Source organism: Schistocerca nitens, chromosome 5 (assembly GCF_023898315.1).
Source record: "Schistocerca nitens isolate TAMUIC-IGC-003100 chromosome 5, iqSchNite1.1, whole genome shotgun sequence".
Lineage (NCBI taxonomy): Eukaryota > Metazoa > Arthropoda > Insecta > Orthoptera > Acrididae > Schistocerca > Schistocerca nitens.
The window spans coordinates 250,210,522-250,226,040 of record NC_064618.1 but is presented as its reverse complement, the minus strand read 5'-3'; the positions used below and the strand labels follow the sequence as shown (position 1 = coordinate 250,226,040).

At 42.1% G+C, this 15,519-nt stretch overlaps 1 protein-coding gene across 2 annotated transcripts in view; it reads right to left on the bottom strand.

The window, feature by feature from the left end:
- LOC126259207 (protein cycle) overlaps positions 1-15,519 on the bottom strand; it is a 981,945-nt gene that overhangs the window by 269,071 nt on the left and 697,355 nt on the right. The window contains exon 1 of one of the 2 annotated variants that reach the window (XM_049955798.1): positions 15,025-15,251. The exons of the other annotated variant lie outside the window; for it this stretch is intronic. Within the exon in view, the coding sequence (XP_049811755.1) occupies positions 15,025-15,212 (188 nt within the window). The 5' untranslated portion in view covers positions 15,213-15,251. Of the gene's footprint in view, positions 1-15,024; positions 15,252-15,519 lie in introns of those variants that run through there. 2 annotated transcript variants of the gene reach the window in all.

Below are 15,519 nucleotides of genomic sequence, written 5' to 3'. Positions count from 1 at the left end.
GGAACGCTAAGGCTATTTATATTGTTTTTCCAATCCTACACTCGTCGGCAGTAAGGATGGGGAATGGGGGAACTGATTTACACTAGTTCAAATGGCTCTGAGCACTATGGGACTCAACTGCTGAGGTCATAAGTCCCCTAGAACTTAGAACTACTTAAACCTAACTAACCTAAGGACAACACACACATCCATGCCCGAGGCAGGATTCGAACCTGCGACCGTAGCGGTCGCGCGGTTCCAGACTGTAGCGCCATAACCGCTCGGCCACCAGCGGCCGGCTTACACTAGTAGAGTGAGATTTTATTCTAGTTGATAAAGGTCCGTATTAGTCGATTTTGAGCGGCAAGTTGAAGTTTTGAGTCGGCCGTTCGCGTATGCTCAGAAAAGCATAAAAAGAAATGGCCATGCGCTTGGGCATTTAATGTGCCAGGCACTTTAATGTGTTTTGCAGAGTATCCATGTAGATGTAGATGTATAACTTTCCATTGCGCTCTATTGGAGTCAACAATATACAAAGGGCGTTCCAAAAGTTTTGCACAGGCGTCTCTAATTTTTTAATTTTTTGGAGGAGGAGAATGAAATTTTTTGTGAACATACTTGGAACATTTAGCTATAAGTCGGTATATAAAAGTATTGTCTTTTATTTACAGGTGAGCCATAACAGACAATGGAGTAGATGTCGGGTTGCGACAACGGTCGGTGATGGAGTTCCTCTTCAAGACCGGCGATGACTCTGCCACACCGTATCACAGGAAGTTGCTCCCTGTTTATGGGGAGGACACAGTGGATCGCAGCAGTATCCAGCGGTGGTTGCAGAGGTTTAAAGAAGGTGCTTTCTCTCAACATGACAAAATGGGGTAGACCACTGACGGGCAGTGAGTGATGTGAATAAGGAGACCATTGATCAAATTATCCAAAATGACAGACGTGTGACTACACGATAGCTTGCTGAAATGACTCGTTTGTCATTGGGTAATGTGGTATCACTGGTACAGTCACTAGGGTACAGAAAAATCTATGCAAGTTGGGTGCCTAGATTATTGTCAAGAGAAATGAAAATGATGAATAAGAATGTGTGCGAGGGTCTAATGAAGACCTTTACTGAAGAGTGGAAACAGTGTTTTGACGGCGTCATTACCCAGGGTGAAACATTGTTGCTTTTGTCCGAACCTGAGAGCAAAACCCAATCCACGGAGTGGCGACATCCGGGTTCCCCTCGGAAGAAGAAACCAAGACTTTCACGAACAGCAGGCCGAAAGGTGATGGACTCCTTCTTCTGGGATCAGTGTGGTGTCATTTTCATTGAATTTTTGGAACCTGGCTCCACAAATAACCGGGACCGTTACTGTTTGTCAATGGACAAGCTGCGCCGTGCCGTCAAGACCCACAGACCAGAGTTTCAGGGTCAGCTCATCAGACTACACCATAACAATGCCAAACCCCATACAGCCGTTATGAAGCAGGAGAAAATCAGGAAAATGTGTTGGAAAACTGTTCCTCATCCTCCTTACAGTCCGGACTTGGTTCCGTCTGATTTTTACTTCTTTGGTCGTCTGAAGGCCTACCTGCGCGGTAAAATATTTGATAGTGAGAAAGACCTTATTTCCTGTGTCAAGCGATGGTGTAGAAGACAGTCTCCAGAATTTTACCAAAGTGCATTTACATCATGGAAAGAACGATGGGCCAGATGCGTCACAGCTGATGGAGGCTACACTGAGAGGCTCAATGTACAGCTAACTGTTCCAAGTGTGTTTACAAAAAATTTCATTCTCCTCCCGTAAAAATTAAAAAAATTAGAGACGACTGTGCAAAACTTTTTAAACGCCCTTTGCATTTGCTGCCAGCATGTGGTCACATCGACTTTGCACCGCGGCTAATACCACGGTGTAAGGAGCGAATAGAGGAGTGTGCGACTGTGTGGAGCTATCGGCACCACCTCAATGGAGGCAATGTGCGTGGTGCCCGAGATATAGCCTACTGACACAACTGAAAAGAATTGCGCAGCAGCTTAGTGGCTGAAAAGGACGCACTCTGGTGGGAGCAGTATTACGCTATGGCAGACATTCTCCTGCTGCGCTTCCATGGGACCTGTGGTAGTAATCGAAGAATCGAAGACACGCTGACAGCTGCGAACCACATGCATCTCTTCATGCTTGATGTATTCCCCGACGGTGACGTCATCTTTCAGCATATAATTGTCCGTGTCTCTGAGCCAGAACCTTACTACAGTTGTCTGAGGAGCTGTATGGTGAAATCACGTTGATGCCTCAGCGACCAAATTCGTACGCAAATCAGCTGCCCGTTATTTACGCGAATTACATGACCTGTGCTTACAAGGGGAGGCCGCCAATTGTGAAATTCAGATTCGATTCATACTGCGCATAATAAAAGCTCATGGCCAGAGGTGTAATGTGGCAAAGCACCAAGATGCACTTCTCAGCCGTTGCAAGTCAAATATATATATATATATATATATATATATATATATATATATATATATATATATATATATATATACCGCCTCCATTTTTCCGTTTGTTTAACAGGGTGTACCAAAGCCCTCCCGTCCGCAGTGATTTTCGACGATGTTATAAGTTGCGCTAGGGACCGCATCTACTTTCTTTCGAAGTTAGCAGGCAACTACGCTGTTATGCGGCTGCTCGTTTCGGCCCATTCAACATCTGTCCTTCAAGTGTAACGAGCGAGTAACGGAGTTTATATTTCATACCTGCCACAGCAAATTTGTGTTCGTGGGGTCTCTGTTCTAATTCGAACGTTTGACTTACGCTATACGTATTCGTTTCGGAATATCGTTTCTACGTCTTCCGTTAACTATACGTGGTTAACATTATGAAGACAATTAATAACATTTGTGAAATACAACTTTGTTTGCGGAAAACGTAATGATGTTCGAAGTCGCCAGTTTTTCCACGACAAACGACTTTCAACAACTTATTATATGCATAATTGTTGCAACTGATTGCCGGGAATTTTATATATATATATATATATATATATATATATATATATATATATATATATATATATATATTTGAATTATAAAAAACAAATACAAAAAAAAAGTTGCAGGGCGCGAGATTCGATCCGGCGACCTTCGGATTACGAACCCGAGCGTTTACCGCTGCGCCACGGTGCTGTAGAACATCATTAATCGTAGAGAGCATTTCACCGCAACGGGTTCTTTTAACTGTCGATTTTCTCGACAACGGCTGAGAAGTGCATCTTGGTGCTTTGCCACATTACACCTCTGGCCATGAGCTTTTATTATGCGCAGTATGAATCGAATCTGAATTTCACAATTGGTGGCCTCCCCTTGTTAGACATCTAATGCCACGTAACTCCACGAACCTATTAACAAACTGTCGTATCTCTGATAAGCAGAATCAATTATGTATTTCGTTCCAAAGACCGTCAAACTATTAAGCAGGTGATCATAATGTTTTGGCTCATCAGTGTACAGACTTCGAGAGAGCTCAAAACGTAGAGCGTGAATTCACGGTGAAAGGAGTGGGCCAACGGCAAAAAGGACCGCAGGGTACATGCTTTCTTCTCCAACATCAGGAAGCGACTGAGTATGAAAAATGTCAATCCCAGCATGGACATGTCGCATTTCTTAACCGGCTACGCAAGTAAATCTCGGAGGATGATTAAGCCTGTGGACAGAGAGGGCCTCCATAACACATACTTCTATTATGTGATCGTCGGTTGCAGCAAATACGACTAGCAAACTCACATAACAACCTAACAGTCCAGACCTTGTGGACCGATGTCAACGATTGTGCATACAGAATATCTACAGCGCTGCATAAGGAGTACGGTGCTTTCTGCGACGAGAGTATAGGCGGAAGGAAGCAGACAACAGTAGTAGTAGTAGAAGTAGTAGCAGTAGCAGCGGATGACAGCCGCACAGGTGAAGACTGACAAACATAGAACAAAGGACTAAATAGTTTCCATAGTATCACAAAAATAGTTCATTAGACAGTAATATTAAGTGGTACCTCCTAATATCGTGTCGGACCTCCCTTTTATCCGGCGTAGTGCACCACCTCGACGTGGAACAGACTCAACAAGTCGTTGGAAGTCCCCTTCAGAAATACTGAGCCATGCTGCCTCCAACAGGTACAGCCGCTCATAACTGCAAAAGTGATACCGGCGCATGGTGCCGTGCACGAACTGCCATCTCGATTATGTCGGGCGATCTGGATGGCCAAATCATTGGCTCGAATTGTGCAGAATTTTTTTTTTCAAACTAAACGCGAACAGTTGTGGCCCTGGTGACATGGCGCATTGTCAGCCATAAATTTCCACCGTTGTTTAATGCAAATGGTCTCCAAGTAGCCGAACATAACCATTACCAGTGAATGATCGGTTCGATTGGACCAGAGGACCGAGTTTATTCCACGTAACTACAGTCCACACCATTATGGAGCCGCCACAGGCTTGCACAGCGCCTTGTCGAAAACGTGGGTCTGCGTCACACTCGAAACCTACCATCAGCTCTTACCAACTTATATTAGGACTTATTTGATCATGCTACGGATTTTCAGTCGTCTAGGGTCCAAATACTATGGCCACGAGCTCAGGAGAGACTCTGCAGGTGACTTCGTGCTGGTATCAAGGCACTCGCGTCGTTCGTGTGCTGCCATAGCCCCGTAACACCAGATTTTGCCGTACTGTCTTAAGGGATACGTTCGTCGTACGCCCCACGCTGATTTCTGTTGTTATTTCACGCAGTGTGGCTTAAATGTTAGCAGTGACAACTCTACTCAAACGCCGCTGCTCTCGGTCGTTAAGTGAAGACCTTTGGCCAGTGGCGGTGGTGAAAGATAATGCCCGATATTTCGTGTTCTCGGCACACTCTTGACACTGTGTAACTCGGAATGCTGAATTCCCTGACGATTTCCGAAGTGAAAAGTCCCATGCGTCTCGCTCCAACTATCATTTCGCGTTCAGAGTCAGTTAATTCCCGTCGTGCGACTACAATCACTTTGGAAACCTTTTCACACGAATCATCTGAATACAAAAGACAGCTTCGTCGATCCACTGCGCTTTTATACCTTGTGTACGCGATACTACCGCCATCTACATCCACATCTACGTGATTACTCTGCTATTCGGGACCGATGACCTAAGCAGTTTGGTCCCTTTAATCTTCAAACCAACCAACCAACCAACTCTGCTATTCACAATAAAGTGCCTAGCAGAGGGTTCAATGAACCACCTTCAAGCTGTCCCTCTACCGTTCCGCTCTCGAACGGCACGCGGGAAAAACGAGCACTTAAATTTTTCCTCTTATTTTATCGTGATGATCATTTCTCCCTATGCAGTTGGGTGCCAACACAATGTATATATGCATATCGCTATCGCATGACTTTCGTAATCTCAGTGTAATACAAATGTAGAACAAGCCAACAGCACACGCTGTCTGTAAAGTAATTTAAAGTACATATAGAATCACGCCATTTGAGGGTGACACGCTGAAAGTACTGATCAGGTTGTTACCCTCGGATGGCGAGTAGTAGTAGATCGGGCATGTCTTTCTGATTTACTCTGATGATGGCGTTCTATCTTCTTATATTTCTAAATTCTTAATAAATAAATTGTTAATTGTAAACATTTCCGTTTTCTGATTCGCTTTAAATTTGCAAGTATGCGAAGTTGCAACTTTGTTAAAATATTGTGTATGTGTACAAATTAATAAGGTGAAACACGACCTGTCTTAGTCACTAAGTAGCAGGTAATTTGTAAATGGCAGCAGATAAAATAAATAATAAGTAAGCTCATACAGAGGAATTGGTAGCTCACTGTATATTGTAACGCCGGAAATGCATCTCCTCCTATTTCCATCTATTGTACTATAATTTTTTCCTTATTTTGTTACCTGAAGATATAACATTTCTGTGTCTTTGTATATTGTAATTGTTTTACTATTTGTATATATGTGCATTTATGTCGATGTATAATTGGTTTGTTTTGTGAATATTATTTGTATTTATACGCTGGGTCTGGCCTATGGAAAACTATATTATCGAACGAATACATCGATAGGTCGTGTGGAGAACGAAAGTGTTTAGGATCTTTGGTAGTGTTAACTCTGTCGCGTGGAGCGCGGGCAGAGGGGGTCTGGCTGGGGTAGTGCAGTGGAGCAGGTGTGTTGTGTGACGCTCCCGCGAGTTGCCGCGCTTTCGGGGTTTGGCAGCATGTAATTGCGCTCGACTTGCTATGATAGTTTCTGACACGGTGTCGCGGACGGGAAGCGTTAGCTGGCGCACATCAAGAGCCCGTTTCGCCTGGTGACCGTGTCGAGAAGGAGGCGCGCCAACATCCAGCTTCTGCAACAGCGACGGCCGACAATGAGTAACTGTCGCCACCTCCTCGATCGACGGCTTCAAACCTTCAATCAACCAACAAGGAAGACTGGAAGCACGTAAAGTTTTAGAACTGTATGGCAGACCTCAGCTTTTAAAACTGTTCAAATCACAAAATTACAGCAACGTAGCATGAACCTTTGTTGCTCATTGTCCCAATTGCATTACCAAGCAGGGTCCCTTCCTTTTCCGGAATGAACCCGAGTGTCGTTGAAATTCAAACGCCAGCATTAAAGCAATATTATTCTATTTCCCTGCTTTAATTTCAAAGTTCAGTTAAAGTATTCATAGCTGGCTACAGTATTTAGATTACACAAGCACAAATTATGAGTGCGAGTTTTGTTACCATATTTTAGCTTACCTGTGACTACAGATCAGCTTGGTACGTACTAAATTTTACTATTGTTAATTGTTCAGAATCATTTAATCCTAGTTCAAAGTTAGATCTCTTATTTCGAAATTGCGTAGATTCAAGTAGCTTTTGAAATGATTGTTGAGGTAGCCCAAGACTAACATTATTTTACTGAATTTCGTAGTGCTTCAGAAACAAAGCTCACTATTAATTTCAGTCACTAAACTAACTTTCAGTTTTCCAGTTTTATTAATTCTTTTGCTAAATTAAGTCAGAGTGTAGCGAGATTTATTACTTCTGACAAACTTTCAGTTTTCACACTACACGTGTCAACCTTCAGTTGCCACGCTTCTAGTGCTAATTATGTGTGTAATAACCTTTCTTTTTCAGTTACTATAGTAATTGTCCATAGGACTGGAGACCGTAATTTCCCACAAATCTCAAATATCTAATTACCGCTAGTTAATTGTTAACGTAACGGTCGCACATTTACTTTCTTTATTAACTTTACCCCTTTTCAAAATTAATTTCCACCAGTTTCATTTGCATTTTTCCTTTCATTTAGATGTAACCCTTTCCTCCCTCTTTACCGATAAACTGACTTCGGTGACGATTGCTTTTTCCCAAATTTCCATTAGGTACACGCGGTTTAATTTTTCACTGTCATTAAGGTCGATATGAGAGGGGGAGGTTAAACGTGGCTCGCCTCCTTCTCGACACGGTCACCAGGCGAAACGGGCTCTTGATGTGCGCCAGCTAACGCTTCCCGTCCGCGACACCGTGTCAGAAACTATCATAGCAAGTCGAGCGCAATTACATGCTGCCAAACCCCGAAAGCGCGGCAACTCGCGGGAGCGTCACACAAGACACCTGCTCCACTGCACTACCCCAGCCAGACCCTCTCTGCCCGCGCTCCACGCGACAGAGTTAACACTAACAAAGATCCTAAACACTTTCGTTCTCCACACGACCTATCGATGCATTCGTTCGATAGTATAGTTTTCCCTATACCAGACCCAGCGTATAAATACAAATAACATTCACAAAACAAACCAATTATACATCGACATAAATGCATATATATACAAATAGTAAAACAATTACAATATACAAAGACACAGGAATGTTATATCTTCAGGTAACTAAATAAGGAAAAAATTATAGTACAATAGATGGAAATAGGAGGAGATGCATTTCCGGCGTTACAATATCAAAGAATGAATCAAGGAAATCATGCATATCTAAGCAATGAACGAATCCGTGTATCTGTATTACTAAACGGCTAAAGAGGCTCCAGTTGCAGGTTACCTATCTAACGGCGGAGGACGGAAATAGTAATGCGATTTTCAGTGTTTCAGATTATTACTGACGTAATTTTAAATTTAAAAACGTTTACTCAAATGACTTACTAAGAGGTAATCTTAAGTTAAAGATTTAACACAATAAATCAAGGATTAAAGTTAGAAACTGAGTGTATGTATTGTGGCAACGTACCTCAGACCGCGCAAATTACCCAAACTATATTCACCCATTATCTGAGACACAGCACTTAGCGAATTTCAACGAACACACAGTTTCAGACTTTATGAAAGAAAAAAGTTTATCGCTTACTACTCTTTCTCTATCCATGCAGTAAAATTTCAGCATCAAGGATGACGTTTTAACTTATTACTTCTTTACCTCAAACTCTATTTGCAATACACTTTGTAGACAGTATCTGCATGTACAAATGAACGTACCTGCAAAATTATATCTTTGTACGATACATATTTCAGGAGATATGACATCATAAACATTGAGATGCGTCAGAAATTAGCCTTTTTTTTAAACGGAATTCGATCTTGTTAACAATCAGGGGTGGGGGCGTTACTGATATCTAAGACGAAATAAAAGGAAATCAATGATTCTTACATTTAACTAAAATTCAATGTGAAAGAATATCAATAATAAAGTTTCGCTGATTACATTGTTATTTTCTATAAAAGTAGAGAAGAAAAGAACTGCAGGCCGTGTTGAATGCAGTGGACAGTTAACTGAGCACAGAATATGATTATCATCAAACCTGAACATTATAATGGCGAACAACATAGAACTTTAATTGAAGAAATTCTCTTATCTTGGAAACAAAGCTAGCACAGAAAAAGAGAACAATTCTTCCCCATAAAGAATTTCTCTCTTTTTCTGTGCTAACTTTGCGTTACTTTGTTCCCAAGATAACAGAATTCCTTCAATTAAAGTTCCATGTCGTTCCCCATTGTGATGGTTCCCCATAAAAGGTCTACTAGGCCTGGACGGATAGATTTGAGCCGGCCTGGGTGGCCGAGCGGTTCTAGGCGCTACAGTCTGGAACCGCGCGACTGCTACGGTCGCAGGTTCGAATCCTGCCTCGGGCATGGATGTGTGTGATGTCCTTAGGTTAGATAGGTTTAAGTAGTTCGAAGTTCTAGGGGACTGATGACCTCAGACGTTAAGTCTCAGAGCCATTTGAACCATTTTTGATAGATTTGATTTGAAGAGGGAGATAAAAATAACGGTGTTCTTGGCCCACTATTGACAGCACCGAAACCGAGTTCACTGTGGGGTTTCGCTCCCTGTGAGTTTAGTAAGGCTAGCCAGTACCATTCAAGAGTAATAGGAAGACCCTTTATTAGTTCCTCAATACGCAAGATTTCTTGAGGAATTAATGGTGGGAATTTTCTGTGTCTTTTGACCTCCAATTCTTCGCATTGGGCGATTAGGACTGGTGACCTCCCATCACTCTCACCACATAGTCTACATCGCGTGTAGGTGTTTATTTATAGTTCCCATGACCAGTGATGTGTTGTAACAGAAATTTAATCTATTTCCTGTTGAAGTTCAGAATTGAGGAACTTCTCTTGAAAGATAGCTTTGTCATCATTAGATTTGCCTTCTTTTTTCATCGTAGTCCAATATTCTACGTAGGTTTGATTTTACCGTCGTCTTAGTGATGGTGAGGACAGGTTCCGGTCTCATAAGTGCAGTCGTTGCGCTGTCTTCTGCAACGGCCTCTGATCTCGTTGCGGGGCTGACTGAGATTGCAGAGCTACTTGACTGTCTGAATAAATGCTGCTGCTAGTAGAAAGACGTCGCTGTCTAGCCTAGGCTGTACCCCAGCGCTTTCGTTTGTTTTCGGACCGTCAGCGAACCAGAGTATGTCTTCTGAACGGTGTCGTCCTTTGTTCTGCTACTGTTCCCTGCGTCCAACCGTTACACTGAAAGATTTATTGAAGCAGCTGGAATCTATTTTATGATCAGCCAGCACTTCCCCGATCATTCTTGTATTTACTACACTGGCTTCATTGGTGTGGGATGCTGAATATCCTAAAGGTATCCACTTATTTACAATTTTTAACCTGTATGCCACTGCCGCGGCCTCCTTTGCAACACAAAGGTGTAACGAGGCCATGTCCAGCATGGTGTCCATCCCAGGAGCGGGTGTGCTCGTAACTTGGCGTGTTATGGCTAAGCAGGCCTACTAGGCCTTAATATGAGAAAAAAATAAATTCTGAGAGTATACATCTGGAGCACAGCGTTGTACGGAAGTGAAACACAGACTGTGGCAAACCTGGGAAAATGAACCACCGAAACGTTTGAGATGTCGTGGGCTGATGAAAAATAAGTGGCCTGATAAGAAAAGAGGTGAGGTGAGCCCTAGGGGGTTAAAACGAATTAAACTGCGATTTGAATGTAAAATCACTCGTTTCATATCATTATGATACATCGTGCAAATGATTCATGAATCTACCTAAAGTAAACTTAGAAGTTTGAAAAGTTGCAGGAGCAATGAACCACGCTTCATTTAAACGAGCTTTTACTAACTGTATCTCCAAACCAATGGCAATTACGTGTAGGCAGTAGACATTAATCGTGAATGGTCGACATTCGACATTAGTTGTCTGTCGTACATATGATTAAAATCTAAGTAATAATGTCTAATGCACCTCCTAAGCAAATAAAATGGCTATGTGTTTACTTAGAAAGATGAGAAACGAAATATGCATGGCTAGCACGCGTCAGAAACAATTCGTTCCATTCGAAATACCGAAGTTGTAACTTCATAGTTACAATTGTCATAATTTTATATTTAATCTTTAAGCATGACAAGAAACTGTTAACTAAAGTGAAAGAAATGAATACATACCATTTTGTCAGATATTAGCCTCGTGAAAATTACTGAAATAAATCTTTATTCTGCCTTAAGCTTATGGAAGCCTTCATGCATAGTATGGGTGTGCCTATAAATGATGACAAGCTCTGTACTTTGCATTTTGCTAGTGATTGTCATTTTTGCAGAGTATGAAGGTGACGTGCACTACTAGGATAAAAAGTTGTACAGAGACTATCGGAAACTAAACCATTAATTTAGGGATAACGGATGGATTTAGTTACTGGAAGTGTGAGTCAAAACCTGCCGTTAGATTTTGGGGTAATGAGGCCTGTGGAGTCCTGTAAATGTTTGGGAGCCATTATTAACAAAAATCGATCCAGTAAAAGCTAAATTAAGAATACCATTGGCCAAGGTAGGCAAGCAACCTGAAAATTAAGTGGAATTTTATGGCGCACACATATTAGATCAGAAACGACGATTAGAACATTTAAAACAGTTATATAAAATATAGCAACGTGTGGAGCAGGAACATGGTAAATAACTGAAAGAACTACGATGAACTTATTGTCAGTGGAGAAGGGATTTTGGAGGTGTCGATGTAGGTTTACACATACTTAAGAGAATGAACCTGGGCACACGGTCATTTATGGAGTTTGGGTTGGGGCAGATGACCTAAGCGGATTGGGGAATGGATTCCAGTTACTAAAATAACCAGAAGAGAACGCCAGAAAATAACATGGGAAAAGGTGTCAGGAGAGCTATGTCAGAGAGGAAGCTGCAGGTGGAAGATTGGAAAGATAGAAGACTTTGCACGCTAGGATGCGAGAAACAACTATAAAGTCTATTAAATCGCAGTAATAAATAGAAAGGTATATGTTATTGTTTACTGACATTTTGCGAGTGTTTAAAGGAGCTCTGTAGTAGGGTTGCATTTGTCACATATATCTTCAAAGAAATTCTTGAAAACGTCGAAGAAGGAACCATCTTGAATGGAAAGAAGTTGAACAGTATCCGCTATGCTTATTATATTGTAATATTTGCTGGTAACTTCAATAGTCTGTAAAAACTTGAATCCCGAATCAACAAAAGTAGTGAGCGTTATGACCTAGAAATCAACAGAATGAAAACAAAATTAACGGTCATCAGCGACAGAGACACACTCATCTGTCATCTAAACGTTGCCGAGTGATGTACGCAGCGGTTAGCACATTGGACTCGCATTCGGGAGGACGACGGTTCAACTCCGCGTCCGGCCATCCAGATTTAGGTTTTCCGTGATTTCCCTAAAGCGCTCCAAGCAACTGCCGAGATGGTTCCTTTGAAAGGTCGCGACCGATTTCCTTCCCCATCCTTAAAACAATCCAAATTCCTGCTCCGTCTCTAAAGACCTCGATGTCGATGGGACGTTAAACGCTAATCTTCCTTTCTTCCTTCTTTTTCATCAAAACATTAATGGTAAATTTATTGAACAAGTAAACAAGTACACACATCTGGGAACTAATATCAACAACTAGTCGGATAACTAGCAATGAGTTAAAGTCCCTGTTGAGAAAGCCAGAGCTTCCTCTTGTGTTTCGGAGCCATCACCTCCCAATCGAAACAAAATTAAGATTTCTACGTTGCTACACGTTTGCCATCCTCTTCTACGGAACTGACACCTGAACTTCGACTGAGACGGCGGACAAAAACGACTTGAGGCATTTGAGGTGTGGCTGTACAGGAGAATGCTAAGAGTGTCAAGGGCAGATAACATTACTAATAACGAAATTCTTCTCAGAATGGAGAAAGATAAAGAAATTCCATACACAGTAAAATGCAGTAAACTAAAATATCTCGGGCACGGAGTGAGAAAAGGAAACAGTCGTAAACTGCTGCAGAACATTCTTCAAGGAAAGACACTGTGTAAAACAGGGTGAGAAAGAAGAACGTATTGGCTAGCCTGCAAGGTGAACAGCTGTACTGCAAACGGCTACTTGGTGTGCGAAACAAAGCTGCGCGGTTACGTAAATAAAAGTAAGATTTATATGTGAACTTAGGTGAGTGATAATTTCCATGTAGTTACCTCTACACCGTACATACTAATGATAATCTGGATAAAATATCAATAAAGTACTCTCGTAATACTCCAATTATAACGTAAAATATGATTGGGACTTAGCAGTGCCGTCAGGTCCAGGACAGTGGTTTCACATGTTGAGGTTACATTGACTTCTGGTTTTTTTCCTTTAATGTTTATAACTTTTTCTGTATTTCAGGACTTTTTGGTAATAAAATACATCCTTGCTGACGACACTATGGAATTTCATTTCACAGAAATAATGCGTGACTTGCAAAACACTAATGAACTCCGTGAGATTTTTTTCCTTTCAGGCTATGACTACATATTACAGACGAAGAAATACGTACTCATCTAGCAAATTGGCCAGGTGATGAGTGATGATAGTGAAGATGAAATGATGCATAGTACTCTGCGGAACAGTAATGCAAAATCTCTTCAGGCGTGTGCTAGTACTTCACAAAACCTTCACAGAACTTGAAGTAAGTGGTAATGAAGAAGAGGCACACAATGAAGAAAATGTTCAAACTGTATCTCCTCATGTATGTGGTAGTTCTTCGCAGAATATGGTTTGGCAATCATGCAGTTCACTTTCTTTCAAATTCTCACGGAAATGAAGTGTGGAGTATATCTAGAACCCAGGAAGGTGGAACAAAGATTGGAGAGGGGTACTGACATTTGTACAAGATTATAATGAACACACGGGAGGTGTTGATAAAGACCGACATGGTGAGGTCTTCTTATGGAATATACAGAAAGTGAAAAAAAGTAATGGTACAGACTTTTAATGCAATGGTGGAAATGACGCTTATGTATTCCTATATTTCATACTGTGTCCTAAACGGGACACTTTTATTGACTGATTTCAAATGGAGAGAAATACATTTGGTCTACTCTCATTTGGGAAGCAACTGTCCAAAAAAAGGAAATGATGGCCCAAAAATGATCAAAATTCTCCTCTTTCAACTCCACAGAGAAGAAAGTCAGCCTTTACGGTTCCAAACGAGGTACGTTTTCAGAATACACCATCTTACCGTCCAACATCCGTCAATTCAAGAGGCAGATGTGAGCTTTGCTCATCTACAGAGGTGGAATCTAGACCCCCTTCACAGTGTGCAGAGAGTAGTATTTTTAGGTGTTAACGAAAAAACTGTTTATGTCACCAGAAGCAATAATCGTATCTGGATGATTCTTTTGGGACTACTCAGTCCCTTAACGTACTTCGCCTGTATAATTCTGTCGGGAGTCTTTGGACATTTAATGCATTTTAATAACTTTTTATCATTTTTGAAATAAAATAATTTGCTCTTAATTAAGAACTGTTGAAGTATGAAAGTAAAAACTTTCAATCCTGATTTTATATATTTTAAAAACCATTCAAAAGCCAAGATCGCACAAAATATTTTTGATTCAAGACAGCCGGTTTCAACCGTCTTTGCTGTCATCTTCAGATTTTAAACACCTTTTTGTAGTAAAACATGGTCGTTTTACGCTAAACCTCATGCACAAGATGAGAAGTTGGTAAAACTCAGCACATTATATGTGTTTGTCATCGCTTTTTTTTTTTAAAAAAAATACAAAGAACCTTGTCCAAAAGCCCACGTCTATAAACATGATGACAAAAGTTTATAATTTGCTGAGTTTTATCCACCTGACATCTTGTGCATGTGGTTCAGCGTAAAATTAACATGTTTTACGGTAAAAATATGTTTAAGACCTGCAGATGACAGCAAAAACTGTTGAAACCGGCTGTCTTAATTTTTAAAAAGAATATTTTGTACGACCTACCTTATGAATGGGCTTTAACAATTAAAACAAATCGCCCGTCAATACTCTCACAATGAGAAAATTCAGTTGTATGCTTTAGAAGTACAGTAAATAAAGGGTTTATAAAATAACAACTGATCGGCAAAAAGGTTGAAGTTATTATTGGAGTCCCGTACTGAGGTGTTGTAGATGTTGGCAACACTACATTGGAGGCCAGATAAGAGTCAGCTTCAATGTCCTCTATTGCAACGCCACCTGCATGTCTAAATTTACTGGAGCGTTGCGCAGCCTGCGCGGAGACATAAGTCAGGGACGCGCCGGAAGTACTCACTCGGATACGACGGACAGGTCGTAGTAGACGGGCTGCGGGGACATCTGGTGCTGGTGCTTGTGTGCGCGGCCGTACAGTTGGTGATGCTGTTGCTGTTGCTGGTGCTGTTGTTGTTGTTGTTGTTGATGATGGTGGTGATGATGCTGGTGATGGTGGTGCGGCTGCAGCAGGCGCGGGAACGCCGGCATGTCGCCCGCGCCTCCGCCTCCGCCGCCCCCGGCGTACGCGCCGGCCATGGGGCGGTGGCTGTGGTGTTGTTGGGGCCGGCGCCGCTCAGCGCCAGGGGCCTAGGCCGCCTCCGGGCCCGCCCGCCGCCTCCGCCTCCACCGCCGCCCCCGGGACTGCGCCCACGCCGCCCCCGGGTCTCGTCGCACCTGTCCGCCCCCTGTCCGTACCCATCACTGCCGGCCCGCACCTAGCTTCCAGAGCAGTTCCGGTCGCACTTCACAACACGTCACCAGTTGCCGCTGTCTTTCACACAACACCAACTCCGGA